The sequence below is a fragment of the Schistocerca gregaria genome, chromosome 8 (genome assembly GCF_023897955.1).
Source record: "Schistocerca gregaria isolate iqSchGreg1 chromosome 8, iqSchGreg1.2, whole genome shotgun sequence".
NCBI classification, from domain to species: Eukaryota; Metazoa; Arthropoda; class Insecta; order Orthoptera; family Acrididae; genus Schistocerca; species Schistocerca gregaria.
This window is the reverse complement of record NC_064927.1, coordinates 406,622,885-406,647,536: the sequence shown is the minus strand read 5'-3', so window position 1 is coordinate 406,647,536 and position 24,652 is coordinate 406,622,885. Positions and strand designations below refer to the sequence as shown.

Below are 24,652 nucleotides of genomic sequence, written 5' to 3'. Positions count from 1 at the left end.
TCCTTTGGTTCCATCAGATTCACCTGGTCCTACTCCAAATCCCATGCCACTTTCCTTTGACGTTGACCTCCATCTGCCCAATGGCCAGCTTCACACGTCCGACCACATCAAACCCAACAACAAGCAACAGTACCTCCATTACGACAGCTGCCTCCCATTCCATATCAAACGTTCTCCTCCCTACAGCCTAGGCTTTTGTGACAAACAAATCTGATCCAGTCCTGAATCTCTGGACCATTACACCAACAACCTGAAAACAGCTTTCGCATCCCGCAACTACCCTCCCGACCTGGTACAGAAGCAAATAACCAGAGCCACTTCCTCATCCCCTCAAACCCAGAACCTCTCACAGAAGAACCCCAAAAGTGCCGCACTTGTGACAGGATACTTACCGGGACTGGATCAGACTCTGAATGTGGCTCTCCAGCAGGGATACGACTTCCTAAAATCCTGCCCCGAAATGAGATCCATCCTTCATGAAATCCTCCCCACTCCACCAAGGGTGTCTTTCCACCGTCCACCTAACCTTCGTAACCTCTTGGTTCATCCCTATGAAATCCTCAAACCACCTTCCCTACCCTCTGGCTCCTACCCTTGTAACCGCCCCCGGTGTAAAACCTGTCCTATGCACCCTCCCATCACCACCTACTCCAGTCCTGTACCCGAAACGTGTACAGGATCAAAGGCAGAGCCACATGTGAAAGCACGCACGTGATTTACCAACTGACCTGCCTACACTGTGACGCTTTCTATGTGGAAATGACCAGCAACAAACTGCCCATTTGCATGAATGGACACAGGCAGACAGTGTTTGTTGGTAATGAGGATCACCCTGTGGCTAAACATGCCTTGGTGCACGGCCAGCACATCTTGGCACAGTGTTACACTGTCCTGGTTATCTGGATACTTCCCACCAACACCAACCTATCCGAACTCCGGAGATGGGAACTTGTCCTTCAGTATATCCTCTCTTCTCGATATCTGCCAGGCCTCAACCTCCGCTGATTTGAAGTTGCCGCCGCTCATACCTCACCCGTCTTTCAACATCTTCTTTGCCTCTGTACTTCCGCCTCGACTGACATCTCTGTCCGAACTCTTTGCCTTTACAAATGTATGCTTCTGTCTGTGTATGTGCGGATGGATATGTGTGTGTGTGCGAGTGTACACCTGTCATAAGGTAAGTCTTTCCAATCCCGGGATTGGAATGACTCCTTACCCTCTCCCTTAAAACCCACATCCTTTCGTCTTTCCCTCTGCTTCCCTCTTTCCTGAAGAAGCAACCATCGGTTGCGAAAGCTAGAAATTCTGTGTGTGTGTTTGTGTGTTTTATTTATTGTGCCTGTCTACTGGCACTTTCCCACTTGGCAAGTCTTGGAATCTTTGTTTTTAATATATGTCAGGAAAGAGGGAAGGAAAAGGAAAGATGAAAGGATGTGGGTTTTAAGGGAGAGGGTAAGGAGTCATTCCAATCCCGGGAGCGGAAAAACTTACCTTAGGGGGAAAAAAGGATAGGTATATACTCGCGCGCGCACACACACACACACACACACACACACACACACACACACACCCACACACACACACACACACACACACACACACACACACACGCATATCCATCCATACATACACAGACACAAGCAGACATATATATATATATATAAAGGCCAAATGTCTGCTTGTGTCTGTGTATGTGTGGATGGATATGTGTGTGTGTGTGCGAGTGTATACCTGTCCTTTTCCATAATCTACCATACATTTTATCCTGCCTAATTATACTCAATAATACGGAATTTACTTCCAAACCATAACCTAAACACTTTTAACACTTTCAACATTACCGCTGCTATAAAATCCACTGTTCCAAGTTTACAAACATTTTGTGTAAACTCGTGAATACTATTTCACAGCTTCAGTTCCTTTCACCCATTAAACAATCATCTCAGCTATTTCCAACAACTTTCGTTTTATTTCCATTCCCGTTTGTCCCACATAACCAATCAGTTTTTAGCAACTTCCCACAGGTTTAAACATTATTATTTCTTCGTCAAAAAATTGTTAGCCTCATTTTCATAACCTGCCAGCACATAACCAGTCCTTTTAATACATTTACACGCATTTTTTTCGAAATTTTCCTCAATTTCCCCACCCTTTAACGTGTTTTGGAGACAACACAACTAACTAACCTTTGCACTCATTGTTGTTCACCAACCTAAGTTCAGCACAGGATCAACATAGCTCATCTCAAACCAACACTTTTTCGACTTGTTTCACACCTTTGTCTTCACTTTAAACTCATGTTACCCTTTCCACCTTCTAAAATAGGTCTTTCCACTCCTGGGATTGGAATGGCTCCTTGCCCTCTCCCTTGAGGCCCACATCCTTTTGTCTTTCCCTCTCCTTCCCTCTTTCCTGGAGAAGCGACCGTTGGTTGTGAAAGCTGGAAATTTTGTGTGTGTGTTTGTGTGTTATTTTATTGTGACTGTCTGCCAACGCTTTCCCGCTTGGTGGGTCTTGGAATCTTTGTTTTTAATGTATTTTTCCCATGTGGAGCTTTCTTTCTACACAAACATACACACAAGATTCAAGCTTTCGCAATCAACGGTTGCTTCTTCAGGAAAGAGGGAAGGAGAGGGAAAGACGAAAGGATGTGGGTTTTAAGGGAGAGGGTAAAGAGTCATTCCAATCCCGGGAGCGGAAAGACTTACCTTGAGGGAAAAAAGGACAGGTATACACTCACACACACACACATATCCTTCCGCACATACATAGACACAAGCAAACATTTGGCCTTTAGTAGAGGGAATCATTCCACGTGGGAAAAATATATCTAAAAACAAAGTTGATGTGACTTACCAAACAAAAGTGCTGGCAAGTCGATAGACACACAAACAAACACAAACATACACACAAAATTCGAGCTTTTGCAACCGACGGTTGCTTCGTCAGGAAAGGGGGAAGGAGAGGGAAAGATGAAAGGATGTGGGTTTTAAGGGAGAGGGTAAGGAGTCATTCCAATCCCGGGAGTGGAAAGACTTACCTTAGGGGGAATGACTCCTTACCCTCTCCCTTAAAACCCACATCCTTTCATCTTTCCCTCTTCTTTCCTCTTTCCTGACGAAGCAACCGCTGGTTGCGAAAGCTCGAATTTTGTGTGTATGTTTGTGTGTCTATCGACCTGCCAGCACTTTTGTTTGTTAAGTCACATCACCTTTATATATATATATATATATATATATATATATATATATATATATATATATATATATATATATATATATATAGTATGACTGCATGCAGTGCATTGGCATATATTTTTTATATTTTCTGAAACAGTTTTAATGTTTTTATCATTGACAGCCTATTATATTCTGTGCTAAATTTTTATCTTGTTCCTAGTGATCAAAATACCTTTCGTTGTCCATTATTTGTTTTTAGTAGTGTTTTGGTATTGGCCTTTTTTTTACTGGGAATGTTGTATTGAGATAACAGGAAAAGATAGTGAAAAAAGTTGTCACTTTATGATCTAGTAAAGAGTCTATTTCCACCATTTCCCATCCTTCTTTTTGAAGTTTAAGGTTGTCAGTTGTTGGGTTTTTTCCATTTTGGCATTACCTTTTCTTTGATGGTGACATTGTTTTAAGTATATTTTTATTGCATCATGGTCTGATAGAGCTGGTTCTATAACTTCAATTTTGTACTGGAAGTCACACAGATTTCTGAATATGTTATCTATTTGTGTACATATTATAAGTGTCGGATTCAGTATTACGTTACTTAAGCCGTCTGTTTTCACTGTCTTAAAAAGTTACCCAGCATTGGAATCTTGTGATATATGTTCAGATCACCTAGTGGTATGAGTTCACGCAGAATGATATGTAAGAGTTCCCCAACATTTTTAATGAAAGTGTCTGTGCATTGATTTTGCTGTCTGTAGACATTCAGGATGTACAGTGAAGAACTACTTCATATTATTTTTTGGCATGTTACTTCTACTACATTTTCAACATTATATTTTTTGCATAATAAATGGAGCCTGTGTATATAGTTCTTTTTATTTGTTATGGATTAATATTACAACCCTCACTGTTCCTTCTGAATAAGCTACCTGCTTCATTGTAATTTAGTAAAGTAAGGTCTAAAATTTCAAGCACATTTAGTTGACATTGTGTCAGTGATAGTTTATTGGGAGTTTCTTCATGTGGAATTATTTCTAATTGATTTACCTTATTTTTTATGTATTGTATGGTCTGGTGGACTATTTTATATCTGAGTGTCCTGGTTCCTTTTGGTTTTTCTGTGTTCATTTTTATTTTCTTTGTTAATTGGCCATAAACCCTGACTTTTGAGATGAGGCAGATGATGTGAAAGCTGCTGGCTGTGAGCTATATTTTGAGAGTGCAAAATGACTAATTTTCTGATACAATAATAACAGAGGGATGGCTTATGGGAGTGTTGTTGTTGTTGTTGTAGTCTTCAGTCCTGAGACTGGTTTGATGCAGCTCTCCACGCTACTCTATCCTGTGCAAGCTTCTTCATCTCCCAGTACCTACTGCAACCTACATCCTTCTGAATTTGCTTATTGTATTCATCTCTTGGTCTCCCTCTACGATTTTTACACTCCAAACTGCCCTCCAATACTAAATAGGTGATCCATTGATGCCTCAGAACATGTCCTACCAATCGATCACTTCTTCTTATGGGAGTATGAAGTGATAAATGTAAACAATTCTTTTGGCTTCTAGATGTAGTGATATTTGTGTTTAATAGCTGAAAAGACTGCATAAGAGAGTAAATTGTAACATTTACTAGAAGGAACTGTGGTTTGCTAAAACATGTCAGTACCACCAGTGAGGTCACTGAAAAGTAGAAACAATCTAAATATAAATTCCAAATGATTCATAGAAATTAAGACCAGGACAGATATTGTATACTTTGGCACACAGGAAAGTAATGCATCTGCCCTGCTTGTCCTTCCCCTATCATTTATTCTAATCCTCATCCCAAAATAGCAACTCTGTATTGTAAAATTTTGTTTGTAAATGGGCAGTAGAAAATAATACACATTTGTTTGGTAAGAATTTGCAGTATTTAATAACAAATTACAAAAAAACAATAAGCATCAAATAACAAAGTGTTATAATCATGAAGGGAAAAGACAGGAGAAATGTCAAGAGTATTTCCCTTTCTCTTACTTAGATTATCCATTTTATTTGCTGATGTGCATAATTGTTGCATGAGTCTGCACAAGGCTCATGTTGTGTGGCATCAAGTCTATTGCCTTCATATTATTATGCTGCTTGGTTGGTAAATGTGCTAATAATAGAAATAAATTGAAAATCCAGTTTGTTAAAATTTTCTGGATTTTTGCCCAAAATTTGGTCCCCTCTAAATTTCAGTGTCCTAGGCAACTACATAGTTGACCTAAGTGGTAATTACAATCCTGATAAAGAATTGTGTCGAACTGATGGCTAAAAGAGAATAAAGTTGTTGTTTCTACTTCTTTGTTCAGTTGATTTCATACATGACACAGTAAATTATGAAACATATACGATAGCTGGTATTTGTTCATATTGTGTTCCTATTTTCATTTGCAGATGTTTTGCTTACCTTCTGACATTGGATTACTAATGGTTTTTGTCCCTTCCTTTCATTCTCTTAAACTCCTTTTTTCTGTAGTGCCTTCTTTATTACCTTCTGTAATGTATTATGTTCGAAAAGAAACAAATTTTGAATCTGAAAGCTTTCTTTTTTTTTTCGAATTTCTGTCAAAACCCATTGTGGATCATTTTTCCCCTGTTTTGCTCACAGCCATCGAGATCTGAAACCTGAAAATCTTCTGTTGGATGAGAAAAACAACATAAAAATAGCTGACTTTGGCATGGCATCTCTTCAGCCAGCTGGCAGTATGCTGGAGACTAGCTGTGGATCACCTCACTATGCCTGCCCTGAAGTTATACGGGTAAATATACCAAATTAAAAAAGAAAAGTGTCATTTATTTTAGATGGTCTTATGTATTCATAACCTTAAAATGTGAAGTAGCAAAATGCGTTAAGCATATATTCGTTGTAGTATGCAGTATGATAAGGAGGAAGAAATATTACAGTAGTCTTAAACAAAAATAAATGTTGGAGATTCAGATGTTTATTTGCATCCACATTGTCAGATATGATTGACATAACCCAGAAGGGTAGTGAGCCATGTTCTTATTGCTTAAGAAAGATGTTTCTTTCTACTGCAGTTAGTTTTGATGGCATTGGGTAGAGGTCCCCTTGCCCCACAAGTGAAGGTTTATGTAATAAACTGAAGGTGAGGAGTTTATATCATTAATGTTATCAACATGACACAACACAATACTGCCTAACACACACTTTAATGTGTCTGTAATGCATTGGTTTCAATGTGTCACCACACTCACTGTTGGACACACTATTACCAATCCTCACCTTCAGCCATGTTCTGATAAAGTGAGATAAGACTGATGGGTCAGCATATGGAATATCCTCCCTGCTACAACACACAATGTAAGCATTAGTTATTTTTGACCATTTCCTCATGAAAAGAGATAAGAATTTATTCCAGTGTTTGTGATGTATTCAATATTGAGGATGACACTTCCATCATATGTGGCCTCAGCAGCCAGTGAGTTTTGTTTGCGTGAGTGTGTGTGTGTGTGTGTGTGTGTGTGTGTGTGTGTGTGTGTGTGTGTGTGTGTGTGTGTCTATGAAGGCTTTGTTGGCTGACATCAGTCATTTTGTTGTGCCTTTATGCAACTCAGCATCTGCACTCTATGGTGAGTAGCAACTACCCTTTTCATAATACTGAGGTATGAATTCAAAGCAATTTGGTCAGATTCTTAGGTAAAGGATTTAATCACATACAGGCAAGTGAGGTGTCTGTTTAGTTAAGACTCTAGACTCACATTCATAAAGACAATGTTGCAATTCTCTGACAGGCAATTCATATTTAGGTTTCCTGTGTTTTTACCATATTGACTGGAACAGTTCCTTTCAAAATAACATGAATACTTCCTTCCTTCCTTCCACTGTTCTATCTGAATTAGCACACTGTTGTTCAGTTATCACATCAATGTGCTTTTTAAATATAGTTTCAAATACTTACACCTCATGAGTGCTTTCTTTGCAAGCATTCACTTTCGCATGCAAGACAGGGTGCAGAAAACAATGTCAAGGATAGTATGAGTTGTTAGCATCCCACTTAGTAAATGAATTGACTTCATTTACTTCTGGTACGACGGAACTGTAAGAATTATGGGCAAATTTTAAACACATTGTAAATCACGCATTGAACAAGTATGTACCAAAAAAGTGGGTTATGGACGGAAAGGACCCACCGTGGTTTAACAGCGCAGTTCAGAGAATGCTCAGGAAGCAAAGGCAATTGCACTCATGGTACAAGAAAGATCAGGAGAATGAGGACAGGCAAAAGTTAGTAGAGATTTGTGCTGCTGTAAAAAGAGAGATGCGTGAAGCATTCAACCACTACCACCGTCATACCTTAGCAAAAGATCTTGCTGAAAACCCATGGAAATTCTAGTCTTACGTAAAATCGGTAAGCAGATTGAAGGCTTCCATCCAGTTACTCACTGATCAGTCTGGCCTGGCAACAGAAGACAGCAGAACGAAAGCTGAAATTTTAAATTTAGCATTTGAGAAATCTTTCACGCAGGAGAATCATACAAACATACTGCCATTTGAGTCTCATACAGATTCCTGTATGGAGGACATAGTGATAGACATCCCTTGGGTTGTGAAGCAGCTGAATGGGTTGAAAATAAATAAATTGCCAGGTCCTGATGGGATTCCATTTCAGTTTTACAGAGAGTACTTACTCCATTGGCTCCTTACTTAGCTTGCATTTATTGTGAATCTCTTGCCCAACGTAAAGTCTCAAGAGACTAGAAAAATTCGCAGGTGACACCTGTATATAAGAAGGGTAGAAGGACGGATCCTCAAATTACAGACCAGTATCCTTAACATCAGTTTGTTGCAGGATTCTCGAACATATTCTCAGTTCGAATATAATGAATTTCATGAGACAGAGAAGTTGCTGTCCATGCATCAGCACGGCTTTAGAAAGCATCGCTCCTGCAAAATGCAACTCACCCTTTTTTCACATGATATCTTGTGAACCAAGGATGAAGGGTATCAGATGGATGCCATATTCCTTGACTTTTGGAAAGCGTTTGACTTGGTGCCCCACTGCAGATCCCTAACAAAGGTATGAGCATATGGGATTGGTTCCCAAGTATGTGAGTGGCTCGAAGACTTCTTAAGTAATAGAACCCAGTACATTGTCCTCGATGGTGAGTGTTCATCGGAGGTGAGGGTATCATCTGGAGTGCCCCAGGGAAGTGTGGTAGGTCCGCTGTTGTTTTCTATCTACATAAATGATCTTTTGGATAGGGTGGATAGCAATGTGCGGCTGTTTGCTGATGATGCTGTGGTGTACGGGAAGGTGTCATCGTTGAGTGACTGTAGGAGGATACAAGACAACTTGGACAGTATTTGTGATTGGTGAAAAGAATGTCAGCTAACTCTAAATAAAGATAAATGTAAATTAATGCAGATGAATAGGAAAAAGAATCCTGTAATATTTGAATACTCCATTAGTAGTGTACCACTTGACACAGTCATGTCGATTAAATATTTGGGCATAACATTGCAGAGTGATATGAAGTGGGACAAGCATGTAATGGCAGTTGTAGGGAAGGCGGATAGTCGTCTTCTGTTCATTGGTAGAATTTTGGGAAGATGTGGTTCATCTGTAAAGGAGACCACTTATAAAACACTAATACGACCTATTCTTGAGTACTGCTCGAGTCTTTCGAATCCCTATCAGGTCGGATTGAGGGAGGACATAGAAGCAATTCAGAGATGGGCTGATAGATTTGTTACTGGTAGGTTTGATCATCAAGCGAGTGTTACAGAAATGCTTCAGGAATTCAGGTGGGAGTCTCTAGAGGAAAGGAAGCATTCTTTTCATGAATTGCTACTGTGGAAATTTAGAGAACCAGCATTTGAGGCTGACTGCAGTACAATTTTACTGCCGCTAACTTACATTTCGCGGAAAGATCACAAAGACAAGATAAGAGAGATTAGGGCTCGTACAGAGGCATATAGGCAGTCATATTTCCCTCGTTCTGTTTGGGAGTGGAACAGGGAGAGAAGATGCTAGTTCTGGTACGAGGTACCCTTTACCACGCACCGTATGGGGAATTGCAGAGTATGTATGTAGATGTAGATGTAGATGTACTGTGTCTGATAATACAATGTTTATTCAGAAAGTAGATTGTTTTTGTCTGCTGCAACAGTAGGCAGGTGTAGTGCAGTCATATTGCTGTTTGAGCATATGTCCATTCAGTTTTCATCCAGCCATGTCAGTGTGAGGTTTGTGTCATTTCTCATTATTTCACAATAATAGTTGTAAATTTTGCCACAGCTGAAAATCCCATAAGTTGTGAAGTACATTTAGTAAAAAGTTTTTGTTGGAAAAAAACCATAAACTGATTTATATTTATCAGAAATTGTGTGAACTATACAGAAATGAAGTGTACGAATAGTGCATTAGATTTAAAATTGGCTGAACCAACATTCATGACGAAGAGTAAAGTGAACAACCAAGCATTATGACTGATGAACTGGTCACAAAAATCAATGAGTCAATTCAAGAAAACCATCAGTTCACATTGACAGAGCTCTTGTTTAGTTTCTCACTTTGGAAAACTTACGAGGAGCAGTTCAGAATAAGTGTAGAGGAAAGTTGATCTCAAAAATATTGTTCTTGTATGACAGTGCTCAACAACACACAGTAAATTGCACTTGATAGGTAATCGATGGTTTAAGGTGGGACATATTTCTTCATACACCATACATTTTGGATCTTGCACCCAATAATTACCACCTCTTTCCAACAGGTGAAGACCTCGTTCACAACATAGCAGTTTGACAAGTGTAACAGCCACTGTCTCCAGTCATTTCTTTATCTGACAAAACTGCATGAATAAAACATCATTTTTTCTCACACTTTGTTTTAATACCAAAATATAATCTACTTTCTGGATAGCCCTCATAGTTCTGGACAATGGTAACAAACAACTTAGTTGAGGACTATTCCAAGAACATAAAATAGTAAATGCTTATAAGTTTTGATTTAAAACCTTTACATCACTTATAATACTCACCAGATGGGCCTACAAATATTAAAGTCCAAACATAATATTGAGTAAGAATTGTGGAATTTATTACACTGTATTGTGCAATTCAGCTGTTATATGCAGTAATGAGAACATACTTCAAATACCTAAAGTTATAGCTATCATATACTTTGATAAACTTCAGGGATGCAAAATACATTTGATGGCTCACATCTATTCTGATCATTTGATGTAAACATGATGTCCATTGCCAGAAGAGCCCATAAAAATCAGCCACCTTAGACACACAGCAATCATGCAGAAAATATCTACATGTCGACCACAAAAACACCCATGGAATGTCAGCATTGTGTTCTGTAGCATCTTTGTTCATAGTAGTTCATAAGGATCATATCAAAGTAGAAATGTTTACAGTACCAATAAAATGTAACTCAATTTGAGGAGAAGATTACCTCAAACAGTTGTTGGTACAATAATGCTGTCAGTATGAGATTCTTAAATTTGCATTGATTGGGCAGTCATGTTAACAATATTACAAAGTAAATGAATCATGGCAAATTACATAACAATAGATCTTGTAATTTAAAAAAAGGAAAGAGAGAAAACCTGCCTGATAAAAAAAAGTGGAGCACTGAGAAGGAGAAGAGGAAATGAAATGAAACAGCACTTTTGGTGGTTATGAAATAAGGTCAAATATACAATTGACTTGACAGTATGAGACCAGTTATCAGTGTGATGTTGCACCCGCCTGAGCTGAATGGATGCTGTAATTTGATTGGGAAGAGTGACACAAAGCACTGTATCCATTCCTGCAGGAAGATAGCCCACAACTCTTATAACTGGTCCTTGATATCCTCAATACTGACACTGAGATGGAGTTGGTGGTCAAGCAGATCCTACACAAGTTCTGCTGGGAACAGATCTGGGCATCTTACTGATCTTTGGAGTATCTAAACATCACTTGTACAGAATTGAGACACATGCATGCCTGAATGAGCATTGTCCTGTTGAAAACTGGCACCGTCATACTGCTGCACGAGGGGAAACATGAGGATACAGAATGTCCTTGATGTACTGTTGTGGCATCAAAGTTTCCTCAATTGCTAGTAGCCATGACCTGAAGTCATATCCAATGGTTTACCACAACATATTCCAGAAATAACACTGCTGTTTCTCTCATAAATATTTGGAGATGGAACCTCTCCACAGGTTACTGGCACACTCTCTAACAGTGGTCATCCAGGTTAGTGCAGAACCTAAATTCATTACTGAACACAATGTGATGCATTTCATCAGCTGTCCATGCCCCCTAATCATGACACCATGTTTTGGTGTTAGTCTCTTGTTGATATTGTGAGATAATACATAATGTTGCAGGAAGTCCTTTAATTGTTCTCAGATGCCAAGCACATATGTGATTGGGCTATGATTTGCTTGGTACACAATACAGTGATTCTCATTTGTGGTGAGTAGATGTGGTCGACGAGGACCTTGCTGATTAGTGTACCTGCCCTCATGTTACAATTCAGTCCAACATCAAGTCCCCATCACATCTGAATGGCACACAAATCTAGATATTGTACAATTCAGCCAGCCAGCAAAATGGAGACCCACAAAAAGATATCTGACAGGTTCTGCTGACACTGTTTCACACAAGTACATGGCATCTTCCTGACCTTCACAGTGATCACTCAACATCTGACACTGTTCACATATCATATGCATCTTACAATGCCTGGCAACGACATTAAATGCAAGCAACACTTATACATTCTGATGGTAATTCCATCTGTTACAGAAAATTGCAACTCTAAACCATTTACATTCATCATAATGGTGGGTACATGTACAAAATTACACTGATAACTAACCATGCAATGGTAAACACCAAACTTTATGTAACAAAATTCATTTTAAAAAAAAAAACAACATGAAAAGGTATAATAGTTTCACTGTGTAGGGGAGATGTTGAGTTGCAAACAGGCACAGTGAAAAAGACTACTAAACATTTAGGCTTTTGGACAAAAAGTACTTCTTCTGAAATTCACACAAGCATGACTTACACACACATGGCTACTATCTCTGGGCACAACAGGGGCATAAAAAGTACTACATGCCATATATGGAAGTGCTCTTTTCTTAGTCATATTACTTCTAAAACCTTTTTTCATTACACTGAATGCATAAAATTTATTGTGAGTTACTATAGCATAAGATAATCGATATCTCAGTAATAACAAGTGTTTTCCTATTCACCAACTCCAATCATGATAACATGCATTGAAAAATGTGGTAATATTGTTACATACAACAGGAGCTCATAACTAGTTGGTTCTGCTGGAAAGGTAAATTTTCTGTTCCAGGAAACAGCTTTTTGAATATATTTATGTATTGAAAATTATCACTGACTGAGAAGTAAACCAAAAACATTCATGTATCAAATAACATAGTTCGCAGGAGAGCTTCTGTAAAGTTTGGAAGGTAGGAGACAAGATACTGGCAGAAGTACACCTGCGAGGATGGGACGTAAGTCGTGCTTGGGTAGCTCATTTGGTAGAGCACTTGCCTGCATAAGGCAAAGGTCTCGAGTTCAAGTCTCGAGTTCAAGTCTCGGTCCGGCACACAGTTTTAATATGCCAGGAAGTTTCATATCAGTGCACACTCCGCTGCAGAGTGAAAATCTCATTCTGAAAATAACATAGTTGTTGTTCAAGTTTAACTTGTAGTAATAAAGCAATCTTATTTTTACAGGGTGAAAAGTATGATGGTCGCAAAGCCGATGTGTGGTCATGTGGTGTTATACTTTATGCACTTCTTGTTGGAGCGCTGCCATTTGATGACGATAATCTCAGGCAACTGTTGGAGAAAGTGAAACGAGGTGTATTTCACATTCCACATTTTGTTCCACCTGACTGCCAGAACTTGCTGAGAGGAATGATTGAGGTCAATCCAGAAAAGCGACTTACGGTAAGTACATAACATTTTTTAATTTTCATTCATTCAGTCAGCATGTTCTGTAGATGCCATCAAGAGGGAGAACTGCCAATGGTGTGGAGCAACTAAAGAGAAACAGATCATAGAAACTTAATCTGTGCACTGTATTAAGTTAATCTGTGTATTGTATTTACAGGAAAAGTGTTACTAAATTACAAATTACAGTGCTACTTTGGGGTGCCTCGACAGCTGTACTACATAGTCACATATCACACAGCTTTACAATGAACACTACCACTTTATATATAGCTGACTGAACCTTTCAAGCATTCATTCTAGATTTTCAACTAATCTGGAGAAAAAGTGACTGAAGGGGTACGTTTTTATTTTTTTATTTGAAGTGATTGAGGGTCTGATTACTTGTTTTATGTTAGGTAGAAGCTTATTGAACTTATTTACATCACAATAGATTACCATACTTTTGAACCATAAACAAGGATTCTGAGAAACTTATCTCAACAAAAATTTGAAGACCCCTCTTAATAATTAATGCAACAAGAAATGTCTTTTTTTTTTTACTGTATTGTTACAGTCTCTGATTTTATCAACTGCAGTGAAGACATTAATTGTGGATAAATGCTATTAGAATAATGTAAATACTGTGATGAACCCATACGTGTCATCTCTGAATTAATTGGTCTTGGTCCACCCTAATACATAAAAAAATTCTAAGGGTAGTCCACTTGATGAAGCCATTACAAAGGTTTTCATGCCCACAGGTTGAGGTTTTCCTCTTAACATATTGTTCCATGCGAACTTTCCAATGGAATGGCACCATTTATTTGTCAATAGAAACCATTTTTAGATGAGGATGTTGCAGACATGCTTTTCTAATCATTGACAACATTGGTCTTACTTTCCGGCATCTGTTAGTTGGTTTTTCATTGTCACTGACAACATTGTCATCAGCAACCTTGAGAGATGCTCTAAGGCAGTAGAAACAATCTCTGCTGATGTTTTCTGCAACCATGGGATATATAGTATGTTGTTCCCAACACATCCTAAGCTTAGGAAAACCATGAAGTTATATCACAATAATTGCCACCTAGTATTTCTTAATCCCATGTAGGTTGGTGTTGAGAGATTTTTCATGTGAAGAAACAAGCTTCATGTTTTTCCTTTTTTTCCCCCTGCCACATTACTGAAGAAATCTTCATTTAAATACTTATTAAAATATTCAAATGGTTTCCTAACTCCTGTACTGACAGATTCTACATCATAACTTGATGATGTTGACATTGTGGCAGTTGAGATACTGGGCGAAAATCCAAAATAGAAAGAACAATATTGTTTAAAAATGATTCTTTTGCAATAATTAACATTCATGCATATTTAAACTACTAAAAGCATTATGTACTCTGTTCTGTGGTACCAGTGTTGTGTTGGATCTCTAGGTGATGGAGTTTCATGAGCTTGTGTTGGCACTACTAAACTTTCACTGTCTGAAACTTCATTTTCTTCTTCAGATGCTGTAATTTGCAATCCCTGAATGTGAACTTTAGCATCATCGCCATCATTATCATTATCATCATCATCATCATCATCATCATCAATTTCAATGTCAGAGAAATTAGTGGCAAAGACTTCATCCAGAAGCTGAGCTATTTCTGAACCAGTTATTCCGGTCAATAATATTTAGATTTTCATTTTTAAATCATGACTGCGAAGTTCTATTTGTATAGAAAGCATTATAAATTCCTATCCCATTATTAAACTTGTGAAATGTGCACTAAAAATAATAAACTAATGTTGAAACAATGAATGAACAATATAAAATGCAGCTGACTGCCATTTTCTCACCGGCATATGAAATGTAGTCACCGAGACCCAATGTATCAAATGAGATGCATCTACTAAAATATGATTTTTCAGAATTAAAATAATCTTTTATGCCACTTTCTTTGATAGAATTATATCAGGGAACTGTTTACAATATTTTACCCTTTTATAGAAGTAAATAAATGATGGATTAACAAAACTAACCTTTCTTGAAGCTATGCTTATTCGTCCAAAACACACTTGTTATTGGCTGCTCCTGACAGCTAGTGGGTCATTCTAAGAACTACGAGTAGGCTGCCTGCTTGTTCTGTAGAGTGTATTCAATAAAATACAACTGACACTTTTACAAAAAATGGCACACATTGCGTAGGAACATCATTTGAACGGATGTATCATATATGATACAAGGAGTCACTAGAGGTTAACCTTTATAATACAATACAGTAGCAATTCTGCATGGTATGGATCTAACAATTCTTCCAATACTTATTAACATTGCATCTCTCTTGCACCTGTACACAGCTCATGGCCTAGTGGTTAGCTTCATTGTCTCTAGCTCACCAGGCCTGTGTTCAGTTACCAGTTGGATCAGAGATTTTTTTTTTTATTCAGACCAATCTCCAGGTATCACCTGACAACTTTTTTTATTCGGGGACAAGATTTATTTGACCTAAACATCCCATCTGATTTTCATCGATGCGCAAGTTTTCAAAGTGGTGTCACATAGAAAGACTTTTACCATGTGCCCAAAGTTGCTGATTGGGTCTCCTGGCTAATAATGCTGCATTCTCATTTAATTTTTTCCCCATTCCACCTTAAGCAAGCAGCATGACAATGCACCCATGCATACTTCACTCATGAAGGAATTACTGGGCTGAAACACGCCAAATGTCCCTTACCATCCTACTTGCCAGACCTATCCCTGTGTGACTTTTACGTGTTCCTGAAGATGAAAATTGTGTTAAAAGATTGACTTTTGGACTTGATTGAAGACTACCAAGTTGAAGCACAATGGACCCTGAACACCTTTTGCCATTTAGTCTTCCAGCAATGCTTCCAAAAATGGGAACAGTTCTAGGACTTTTGCATGCATGCCCAAGGTGACTACCTTGAATGTTTCAGAGGACATTAGGATGTGAGTATAGTTTTCTGATTTTTTACAATGAAATTCTTGGATATTTTGGGTAGCACCTGTAATCTTACCCTCCCTCACATCACCTGATGATTGTCACTATTCAAAATTAATTTCTTTTGATAAGCTTCAGGAGGAGTAAGATTTACAAATAAACTTTTTTACTTATCTTCTTTTCTTGTAGTTGGCTCCAGTTCATCACATCTAGGGGTTGATTCTTGAGGCTACAATTTTGGACATTATAGGTTCCAAATGGCATGATATTTATTATGTCACATTTTTCTATCTCACACTTTCTTTACAATTTCCCCTTCATGATCAAAAATTATGTGGTTGTTGCCAAAAATAAAAACACATCTGATTCCATTAGAGGCATCAGGTTGCATAATTAATAATAGGAATTTTAAGTGTGGTAGATATTTTGCAATTTCAAATGTTTCCAAAAGAAAAGTAATTTTGACTGTAAATATGGAGTTATTACATATTGATTGTAACAAAGTAACTACTTTTTATACATTTTTGCCTAAAATGTACCACATCATATATAAAATCATTTGAAATTCTTAGTTAAACAGCTGAGATAATATTAAATAAAATGAAAAGAAACTTCCACATGGGAAAAATATATTAAATATGTCTGTATATGTATGGATGGATATGTGTGTGTGTGTGTGTGTGTGTGTGTGTGTGTGTGCGCGCGCGCGAGTATATACCTATCCTTTTCCCCCCTAAGGTAAGTCTTCCCGCTCCTGGAATTGGAATGACTCCTTACCCTCTCCCTTAAAACCCACATCCTTTCGTCTTTCCCTCTCCTTCCCTCTTTCCTGAAGAAGCAACCATTGGTTGCGAAAGCTAGAAATTTTGTGTGTTATTTTATTGTGCCTGTCTACCGGCACTTTCCCGCTTGGTGAGATAATATTAACCTATACAAGATTCTAAAATATTTTTGATATTGATTACTTCTGTTGAATAAAGGTGATGTTAGATGAGGGCACCCCTTTACACACCTCATATACTTGGTTAAGACATTTTTGGTCTGTGTATGTTGTCACCATAGCACATCAGTGTGAAATTACAAACAGCAATATATACAGGGTGAACGTTAATAAACCCAACAAAATGCAGGGATGGATTCCTAACTGGAAATGGAGGAAGAAAGGTCCTATGAACTTGTCTCTAGAAATGCATTGTTGCCATGTATATGGTGCTGACAAATGGAAGTTCCTCTGACCATGTGCTGTGTGTTCCTTGGGTGTTGCAGGCTGTGTGAGTGATGCAGTGTACTGTAAGTAGCAGAATGGGTCAGTATACATATTAGGAACAAGCCGAGATCACATTTGTGTATGACCAAGCAGATGTAAGCAATCAAGAGGCAGCACACCTGCATGAAAACAAGTAACATCACAGACAACAACCACATCTCACAACATTTTGAGCTCTTTTTGGGTGTTTGCATGGCCATGGGTCCTTTCAGACAGACGAATGTGCAGGGAGGCAGCAGACTGTGTGTACGCCAGATTTGGAGGACTGGAGTTTGCAGGATACTGAGATGAACTCTAGTATAAGCTCTAGGCAAGTGACCCACTGACATAGAGTAAGCCAAAGTATGATTATGTGTATCTTGCATGACACTGTATCCCATGGAGACCATTTTGAACATCTGGTGAGACGTGGATGCGATGCAGTCTGTACTGTGTTCCAGGATGACTTATTGTCACTGCATGCTCACTGTCTGTTTTCAAATACACTGTGTGATCAAAAGTGTCTGGACACCTGGCTGAAAATGACTTACAAGTTTGTGGGTCCCTACATCGATAATGCTGGAATTCAATATGATGTTGGCCCACCCATAGCCTTGATCACAGCTTCCACTCTCACAGACGCACGTTCAATCAGGTCTGGAAGGTCTCTTAGGGAATGGCAGCCCATTCTTCACAGAGTGCTGCATTGAGGAAAGGTATCAATGTTGGTTGAAGACACCTGACACGAATATATTCTATAGGATTCAGGTCAAGACTCTGTCCAGGCCAGTCCATTACAGGGATGTTATTGCCATGCATTATGAACAGGTGCTCAATTGTGTTGAAAAATGCAATCGCCATCCCCAAATTGCTCTTCCACAACGGGAAGCAAGAAGGTGCTTAAAACATCAATGTAGGGCTTTGCTGTGATAATGCCATGCAAAACAACAGGAGGTGCAAGCCCCTCCATGAAAAACACGACCACACCATAACACCACCACCTCCAAATTTTACTGTTGGCACTACACACGCTGGCAGATGACGTTCACCGAGAATTTGCCATACCCACACCCTGCTGTCAGATTGCCACATTGTGTACCATGATTCAATTCTCCACACAACATTTTTCCACTAGGCACCGTTTGACATTTACCGGTGTGATGTGTGGCTTATGGGCAGCCACTCGATCATGAAATCCAAGTTTTCTCACCTCCCCCCATCATAGTACTTGCAGTGGATCCTGATGCAATTTGAAATTCCTGTGTGATAGTCTGGATAGATGTCTGCCTATTACACATTATGACCCTATTCAACTGTCGGTGGTCTCTGTTAGTCGAAAGACATGGTTGGCCTGTACACTTTTATGCTGTACATGTTCCTTCACATTTCCACTTCACTGTCACATCGGAAACAGTGGACCTAGGGATGTTTAGGAGTGTTGAAATCTCACTTACAGATATATGACACAATTGACACCTAATCAACTGACTACGTTCTAAGTCCATGAGTTCTGTGGAGAACCCCATTATGCTCTCTCACAATGTATAATGACGACTGAGGTCACTGATATGGAGTACCTGGCAGTTGGTGGCAGCACAATGCATCTAATATGTAAAATGTATGTTTTTTGGGGTGTCTGGATACTTTTGATCACATATTGTACATGCTCATAGCACCATTTCCCTCCCTTTCCAGCCAAGAATTCATCCTCGCAGTTTGCTGCTGTTATTAATGTTCACCACATATAGAAATGTTGAAATTTCTTGTATGGACTTGCACAATTGGTGCATAGTAAGATCAGATATGAAGTGAGTAGTTGTTTAATACTGTGGCTTACACACATTATAAATCAAGGTACTGCTGTTACATTGGTGCTATATTGGCTTTCTTGCTTCATGCTGTAGTTCTGTGAGCAGGACAAGCCAGAGAATGATGGTATGGTGGCTTCTTACTCATCAACTCATTCTCTCTTACTGAAACATGCAGGAGTATAGGTCTAATTTTGACTTAGTAGAGAATTTGACTGCACAATCATTGTTTTGTAAAGTAACACTCACAGTGGGAAATAATTGACTTTTGGGATCAGAAGTCCTCCAACTGTATTTTGTGAGACTTGGTGGGTGCAAGACAAAAATTTCATGTGCTCCATAAGAAGAAGAGTGATTTCCAGAATAAATTTGATGGTAACAGTAAAAAAAAAAAAAATGTTCAAATGTGTGTGAAATCTTATGGGACTTAACTACTAAGGTCATCAGTCCCTAAGCTTACACACTACTTTACCTAAATTATCCTAAGGACAGACACACACACACCCATGCCCGAGGGAGGACTCAAACCTCCACCAGGACAAGCCGCACAGTACTATGAGTCCATGCTTCAGATGGAAAACATACAAATTTCATCCAGTGGAGAAAAAGTGATTATGAGCTTGTTTATACCATATATATCATGAGAAAACATGTGCTCTGTCAAATGAAAACTGGTCACAGAACAGCATCTTGTTACGCCCTAGTGATCAAAAGGTGTGCTATTTGTGTGTTCTCTCAGCCATGGTAACTTGCATTACTAGGTTAATAGTGAGATGTGTAGCTTATCATTCACTGCTGAAACTTTTCCAAAGACTGCTGTAAATTTATTTTAGTAATGAATCAATGACAATACATCTCTTCCCGATTTTCTGTTTCCTTGTGCTGTCAGCACAGACTAAGTAATGTGGGAACTGTGTGCATGTCAGTGTAGTTGTTAGACGTTCTCTGAATATAGATTAAATATTGAAATTAATTTACAGCAGTCTTTGAGAAAGTTTTATGCATTATGTATATATGTTATAGTGGAAGTGGAGGTTTCAGGGAAAGTATACCATCACTGGTGATAGTGCACCTTCACTGGCCCATTTAGTGAGAGTGGATTACTGTTTCCAGTTCTGTCAAACAATACACATTGACTAGGGATAGTGCACTATCATTAGTGAATGTATACCTTCACTGCCAAGAGGTAAGGAATGTGAACCATTGCTGAAATAACAAAACAGCCATACTTCGAAAGTTGCATTTATCACCTGTAGTATGAAAACATAGTCATATTATGTAAAATTCATTTACTGTCGTGAGGAAATGCACTATTGTGCTTTGAGTTGCACAACACATTTTTGTTTTTGCAAAAGCATCTCAGAATCTGACCTTTCTACTGGCAGTTTCATCTGAAGACTCTCTGGCCACTTCCCATCGACTGAGATGTCGCAATTGTTCTCAGGGCAGCAGTTTTCTCTGTTGGAACTTCCTCCTCTGAGATTATTCTTAGAGTGCAAGTACTGGACTGGGACCTAAAACAAAACATTGAAGTTGTAGCTGCAGTGGCATATCGTATCACCCCTTCCATCATTATTTAAAAACAACCAATTTATTACCGAGCAGTTAGTTCACTCAGCACACCATCTCTCATGCCAATTCAGTAGTAGCCATCAGCCATTGCCTTGAGAATGACATCAAGATCGACCTAGCACCTCCTGTTCCTCTATTGAGGTCAGGAACTGGAATTCTCACAGTACAGCCCTTTTCCACTGTTGGAAACTGCAATCTGAACACTGCCACATTCTTTGCACTTGCTCTTCTAAGAACTCATATGCTTTAATTCTGTGTTTCGTAATAGCACAAATTGACTCATCTAAATCAATTGGGCAGTAGTCATTATTGTCAGAAATACTTTCTTTCTGTTCTCAACCTCTGTTCCTGTTGGCATGTTATCCCCCTGCAATGGAGATTTACTGTGATCATTATCCTGAAATGTTTCAGTCCTGTCTCACTGCTAACACTCACTTGATTAATTATATTTTCAAGGTTATCCTCAGAGTGAACGTTCATCAGTGCTTCAGGAGGTAAAATTGTTGAAGACAAACCATGTTTATGAGGGCAGCCAAACAACACTTCATATGAAGATATTTTAATTTCAAAATGTACAGCATTATTCTTCATTAGGTGCACAAATCTTAATGCATGGCTCCATCCCTTGGTGTTGTTCTCCTGCATCCATGTAGTTAGCATATTTTTTATGTCTTGATTTGCTCTCTCTATGCTGAATTGGCTCTGATTGTGTCTAGGTTTACCATGGAAAATCTTAAAATTGGGCCATAGTTCAGTTAAGCTGCTCATTATTTTCTTAACAAACTCTCTACCATTGTCAGACTGCAATACTGAGGGAGTGCCTAACAATGTAAAAATGTCAATAATGTTGTTGCATACCTCTTCAGCTGCTTTGGTCTTCAGTGGCCTGAGAAAAAAAATTTAGGGAGGTGGTCCTGATAAACCATTATGAATTTGTAATCTCTATCGGGTTGTGACTGGAAGTCAGAACTAGTTCTGTCTTAACATACAACCAAAATCTCCTGGAGTCCTGGGAAAGCCCTTGTGTTAATGTGTTGCTCTGACAGTTATTGCCTTTCTGAGAGTTTTTTGCCTTTCTGACTGACACCCATGTTTGTATCAACATTTGTGTATCTTTGGATTATGTTTTGCCCTGGGCCCATTGGCAAGAAATATGCTGTTTCTTGCCAGCCGGAGTGGCCGAGCAGTTCTAGGCGCTACAGTCTCGAGCCGAGCGACTGCTACGGTCGCCGGTTCGAATCCTGCCTCGGGTATGGATGTGTGTGATGTACTTAGGTTAGTTAGGTTTAATTAGTTCTAAGTTCTAGGTGACTGATGACCTCAGAAGTTAAGTCGTATAGTGCTCAGAGCCATTTTGCTGTTTCTTAAGAAGTTTCCTAATGTTGTTTGTATACCATGACGGGTCTCTCTCATCTAGTTCTTTGGAATGAAATGTTCAAAGTATATTCTTTCATGACTAATAGTTCTGTCTTTGCATCAGATACCAATGTTCCTTGAAGCATGTTATCTTTTCTGAAACAATGCAAAAATACCACAAATTTTATTGATACATTGAATGCTTTTAATAAATTTCTCCAAAGAACTATCACATCAATTTACACATAAACTAACAGTGAACACAAAATGAAAAACTGTCTCAGAGATCCAGAGCCCAAGATGTAACAAAATTCTCATGCCATCTCACTATATATGATTTGATACAGAATTTAAAGCCCTGCATTTCTGGTAACTAAGAAGAATTTGTTAAAAAAACAGAAAAAGTCCAAAATTTAGGTAGTTTTCATCATGGCTGAAATTCTACTCAGAAAAATGGAAAAACTGAGGTTATTCATATCAGAGTTGTATCCAAGTGAATAAAACAGTTTCCAGAACTCCACTAGTTTTCGGGTGGCTGAACTTGAATTTTCTTGGCCTAAGTGCTGTTGCCCATGAGTTTGTGAGTATCGACATTTGTGTTGCAGGTAAACTATTTTCAGTAGCAAGGTAACATTTTTAGAATATCCTTAACTTAATTTTATGTTCATTACTATTAATAAGTGATGTCACTCACCGATCATTCAAAGTGCCGCTGCGCAATTACGCGCGTCCTCTACATACAGCGCTGTCTGCCAGCCATGCAGCAACTGTGCCATCTAAGCAGCCAACCAGCCAGTGGCCACTAGACTTGGACTCAGTGCTCATTCAAATGTGACCATGTTCACGTCTTGCTTTGTCAACTTGCTCAGTGAGTTACATGTGTTGTGTCGTTTTGAAATATATGTGTTCAACTTGACATTATAACAATTGAGGTAGTGGATTTTTCCTTTTCACCGTTGACCCACAGGTTTCCATGGCTACTGTCGAGCAACTATTGCAAGATCTCATTGAGCAGCAAACGCTTCTCACATTGGCAATTCGCAATTTTGTCGTGGCGTCAAATGCGGAGTGTTTCTCATCATTGGCTATACCTCCTTTTCCTCCTTACGACAGGATGGCAGAAGACTGGTCTGATTATGAAAAATGTCTTCAACAGCACTTCTTGGCATTTCATGTCATGGACGAACAAACATGTAACTCTCTGTTCCCTTTCTGGATTGTACCAGAAATGTATCGGTTCTTGTCACAATTGGCTCCTTTGAAAGATCCTGCGTCTTTGTCCTTTGCTGAAATGTGCTCACTTCTGTCTGTCTATTTTCAGAAGCAAATGCATGTGGTGGCCTCTCGTGTTGCCTTTTATCATTGTCAAAAACAACAGCATCAATCCTATCGTGCTTGGGCTGCTGAACTTCACGGCCTCAGTTGAAAGTGTCAATTTGTTACTGACGTTCACAAAGAATCCTATGCCAATGCCATGGTACAGGATGCTATTATCCGGTCGGTGCCCGACAAAGAAGTTCGGCAACGAGCCCTTCAGTTGGCAAATCCAACTCTAGATTAAGTTCTATCCCCCGCGCAGTCTTTTGAAATTTCTCGCTCCACTGGGGCTCAAATAGAGGCGTGGGGTGACGTCAGGGAAATACAACCTCTGTGCGCTGTTGACGACGCGTGCGGTGTGTCCCCTTTGGCTGATGTGGCCACAGTACACTCCCACGCACAGCCTCGGCCTAACCATAAACAACCCTCTAAAAAACTGCTGCAAAACCCCCGGCAACTTCCTTCATGTCTGCGGTGTTTTACGAAACATTCACACGAGGATTGTCCCCAACATTGGGCTGTGTGTCACAATTGCAAAAAGAAAGGTCATGTGTCTTCCGTTTGCAAATCCGATAGCATACATGATGTTCATGAACATGAAGCTGATTCTGATTCTGTGTTGTCTGTCAATTGCACTTCTTCCCTTTCAGGGAAGTTATTCCTCACTGTCCAAATCCTTGGTCAGAATGTTCGCATGCAGGTGGATACCGGTTCTGCCGCCAATATAATTAATCTCAGACGTATCTTCAGTTGGGTTCTCCACTCGTATCACCTGTCACTCGGCAATTACGGACATACAATAAACAGAAGATTTCTCTCTTGGGACAATTTAATGCTGAGGTATTTCGCACTGTTCCCATATTTGTGGTCAACCAGAGTAATGCAGAGAATCTTTTTGGTTTCGATGCCTTTCACATTTTTAGGTTCTCCATAGACGACTCTGTCAATATCGTCTCTGATGCTATTCCTTATGCTCAAATGGATTCCTTGTCGATGATATTTTTGTCCCTTTTTTCTCCTGCGTTAGGCTGTGCTAACAACTTTTAAGCTCATATCACACTCAAACCCACTGCTCGGCCTAAGTTTTTTCAGACTTGGCCTATTCCTGTGGCCCTTCATGATAGGGTAAAACGGGAGCTGGATCGTCTCACTACTTCAGGGGTCTTGCTTCCTGTCACTTCCAGTGAGTGGTCCTCTCCTGTTGTGATTGCTAAGCCCAATGGTGACATTCGTCTCTGTGGCGATTTTAAAGCCACTGTAAATGCGCAATGCCTC

The 24,652-nt window shown here is 39.1% G+C and overlaps 1 protein-coding gene across 2 annotated transcripts in view; it reads left to right on the top strand.

Moving 5' to 3' along the window:
- The window catches only part of LOC126284412 (serine/threonine-protein kinase BRSK2), a 1,848,446-nt gene that overhangs the window by 1,689,505 nt on the left and 134,289 nt on the right, over positions 1-24,652 (top strand). For both annotated transcript variants that reach the window (XM_049983324.1, XM_049983325.1), the window contains 2 exons: positions 5,812-5,962; positions 12,930-13,145. In XM_049983324.1, coding sequence (XP_049839281.1) covers positions 5,812-5,962; positions 12,930-13,145 — 367 coding nt within the window. The remainder of the gene's footprint in view (positions 1-5,811; positions 5,963-12,929; positions 13,146-24,652) is intronic.